Below are 3,130 nucleotides of genomic sequence, written 5' to 3' on the forward strand. Positions count from 1 at the left end.
AGAGAGAGAGAGAGAGAAGAGAGAGAGAGAGAGAGAACGAGAGAATATGAAATTAGGAAGGGTAAGCGATACCGTCTTGAATTTCATTACAATGGTGGATCTCCAAAGATTCAGCAAATCACCTAGGCGCAGCAGAGGCCTAAGACCCCAGGAGCCCTGGAGCTAGCAATTGCTGCCTGGGAAACTGAGAAATCAGACGCTCTGCTGAGGATGGAAAGGAGTGGGCTGTTCTCGGCATAGCAGAGCGAGGAGAAAGACGGAAGATGTGGAAGAGAAAAGGATGAACCTTGAAAAGGCTAGAACCGAGAATGGTGGGGGGCGAGCGGGGGGGGGGGCGGGCAGGATGACTTTGTCAGAGCAAGGACTGAACTGGAAGTATCACTTGAACTTTGCAATCATTCCAAAGAGACTATTTTCTCCCTTTTATCGATGGGGAAACTGGGTCTCAAAAAGGCAAAAGGACACGTGCGAGGTCCCTCACTTCACAGAACCTGACCCCAGTACATCGCGAGGCTGCCCCTCTCTTACTGCCTGGCTGCTTCTACAGTCCTCTCCCAGAGACAATTTGCAAAGTCGCCGGACCGCAGAGGATGGGTGGGGAGGGGAGAGGAGGGGCGGGCACCCCTCCACCCTAGCTCCGCCTCTAGCAGAGCTACTAGGGCACCGGGTTGGGGGGGCGCCCCCTCGGCAGAGCTGGGCTGCAGGCGGACTCGCAGTACTGCCGGCGCTACCTAGCGTGCGTGCAGAGGCGTCGGAGCCCATCCAGCCATGGAAGCGGCAGCTGTCCTGCCTAGGTACCTCCAGCTGAGGCTGCTGCTGGTGCTGGTGCTGCTGGTTTTGCTTCGGGCTGGTCCTGTGTGGCCCGACAGTAAGGTACTGGAACCTGGCACAACTAAGCGGTGATCGGCGCGAGGGGGCGCTATGACTGAGGGTGCTTGCCAAGGAGGGTGCATTCAGCAGGGAGTGGGGACTAGGGAAAGGCAGATCAGAGTTGGGACTCAGTCTAGACTCTGCTGGAATCAAAGCCTTGAGAAGAAACGCTGGTTATGATAGGGTACTTAGGTCCTGGAGCCCGAGGAAGAGGCGCTTTGGACCTTGTCACTACTCAGAGATTGGACTTCAAACCCAGGATCAAGTTGGGAAGTCCTAGGTGCTCTGGGGTGGGCGGGCAAGAGGAAGTGGACAATAAGAGCAACTGGTTGAGAGTTTCCAGGGAAGGCTGACCGCTTAGGTAGACCCAGGGACAACTGTTACCAAAGGACTCCCAGGTTTGCTGTAGACCTTAGACCAAGGCTTTCAGGAGAGGCTGGGAACCCAAAGTTACTTTTTCGTTGAATCTGAGCCTGCCATCATCTCTGAGACTTGAGTTCTCATATTGTATTCACCTGTCAGCTGTGTTTTACACCTCTGTGTGTGTGTGTCTCTGTGTCTCTCTGTCTCTCTGTGTCTCTCTCTCTCCCCCGCCCTTCCTCTCCTTTTCCACCTCCCTCCACCCTTCCCCACCTCTTCCCCCCACCTCTGCTCCCGTTTGTTTGTTTTTGTATAGAATAGAGTTTATTCTGGGCATAGGGAGGGGAGTTGAGAGGGTAACAGAGACAGAGAAAGGTTGGGGGCAGGGGGGGAGAAGAAGAGGCCAGCCATGAGCACGTAGAGAGAGGGGGAGGGGGAGAAGACAGGGGGAGAGCAAGAAGGCAAGCGTGCAAGCCCCGCTCCCATTTTTGTTGAAACAGGATCTCAGTGTATAATTCTGGCTAGCCTGAATCACAAACATGTAGACCAGGCTGGCCTCAAACTCACATAGATCCTACTGCATCTGCTTCCCCAGTGCTAAGACTAAAGACATTCACCACCATCTCTTCACTTATAAGCATGGGGAGGGGGGCACTGTACTCACTCACTCTCGACCTAGTGAGGTATACCTGCAGAATGCTAAGCACCTTGCTCAGTAATTGCCCAGGTAGATGATTCTATGCTCCACAAGAATCCCAAAGCCCCGGATTAGATCCAGAACATAGATGGAGCAAGCACTTGAGACAGATCAACAACCCCTTAAGAGCATTCTAGAAATGAACTGATGAAGATGGGCCTGGAGCAGCAGGTTCTCAACCTGTGGGTTGAGACACCAGAGTCAACCAACCTCCTCCCAGGGATCACATATACCATGCTTACAATTCATAACAGTAGCAAAATTGCTGTTATGAAGTAGCAGCCGAATAACTTTATGACTGGGGGTGGGGGTCACCACCACATAAGCTGTATTAAAGGGCCACAGCATTAGGAGGGCTGAGAAGCCCCTGGCCTAGAGGGAAACTGTAGGGATCTACTTGTAGAGGATAAGGGCAGCTGCTTCTCTAGATGTCAGTCCAGTTTTGTTTGTTTGTTTGTTTATTTTAAGTAGAACTTGAGTCCACCTGTGAGTAGGTAAAGGGTAAAATCTATTCTTTTGCTGTGCAAACTTGGATATATGATTGGTGCCTCTGGACTTCGGTGCCTCTATCTGAAAGTCAATGTCCCCCTTTGGCTCCGATAGCTCTGATGAGTGCTCTCTCACCCGCTGCCTATCCTCTGTGGCTCAGAGAAGGACATTTAGTCTTGGGCCTTTCTGAGCTTCTTAAAAAGGCTATAGAGCAGGAGGGCTCACATCCAAAACAAAGCTAAGACAAAGAAAACCCAACACCCTGTTTACGTAGTGAGTCAGCCAAACACTTGCTAGGTTGGGAAGGGGGTATATTTACTTGTCCCAGGGCAAGCTGGGGCTGGTGGATAGGGGAGGCTAAAGCAGCTGGGGACCCAGCACAACCCTCCCCCTGACACCTCCCATGCCTGATCCACTTCGGCCAGCTGGGATAAATAAAAATCAAGCGATGGGTGAATTTACTCTGCATTCCTTAGCCCAGCCAGACTCCTGCTGGCTCTGCAGAGCTGTTTTCATTATCACCATCTCTCTCTCCACAGTAACAACCTCAATTTCTTCCCCTGCAAGCATGGCCTGTTTTTGTTGGGGTGGGATGGAGGGCTTAAGAGGACCGCATTGGAACTTGAAGTGAACTCAGGGTCCTAGAGTCTTTACTTGGCCTCTCTGCAGGCAGCTTCCTCCTCCTCCTCCTCCTCCTCCTCCTGGCAGGCTCCT

The 3,130-nt window shown here is 52.3% G+C and overlaps 1 protein-coding gene across 1 annotated transcript in view; it reads left to right on the top strand.

Moving 5' to 3' along the window:
* The first annotated feature begins 672 nt into the window (after positions 1 to 672).
* Olfml2a (olfactomedin like 2A) overlaps positions 673 to 3,130 on the top strand; it is a 30,354-nt gene continuing 27,896 nt past the window's right edge. The window contains exon 1 of the mRNA XM_021193393.2: positions 673 to 873. Within this exon, the coding sequence (XP_021049052.1) occupies positions 769 to 873 (105 nt within the window). The 5' untranslated portion in view covers positions 673 to 768. The remainder of the gene's footprint in view (positions 874 to 3,130) is intronic.

This window comes from Mus pahari, chromosome 3, assembly GCF_900095145.1.
Source record: "Mus pahari chromosome 3, PAHARI_EIJ_v1.1, whole genome shotgun sequence".
NCBI lineage: Eukaryota > Metazoa > Chordata > Mammalia > Rodentia > Muridae > Mus > Mus pahari.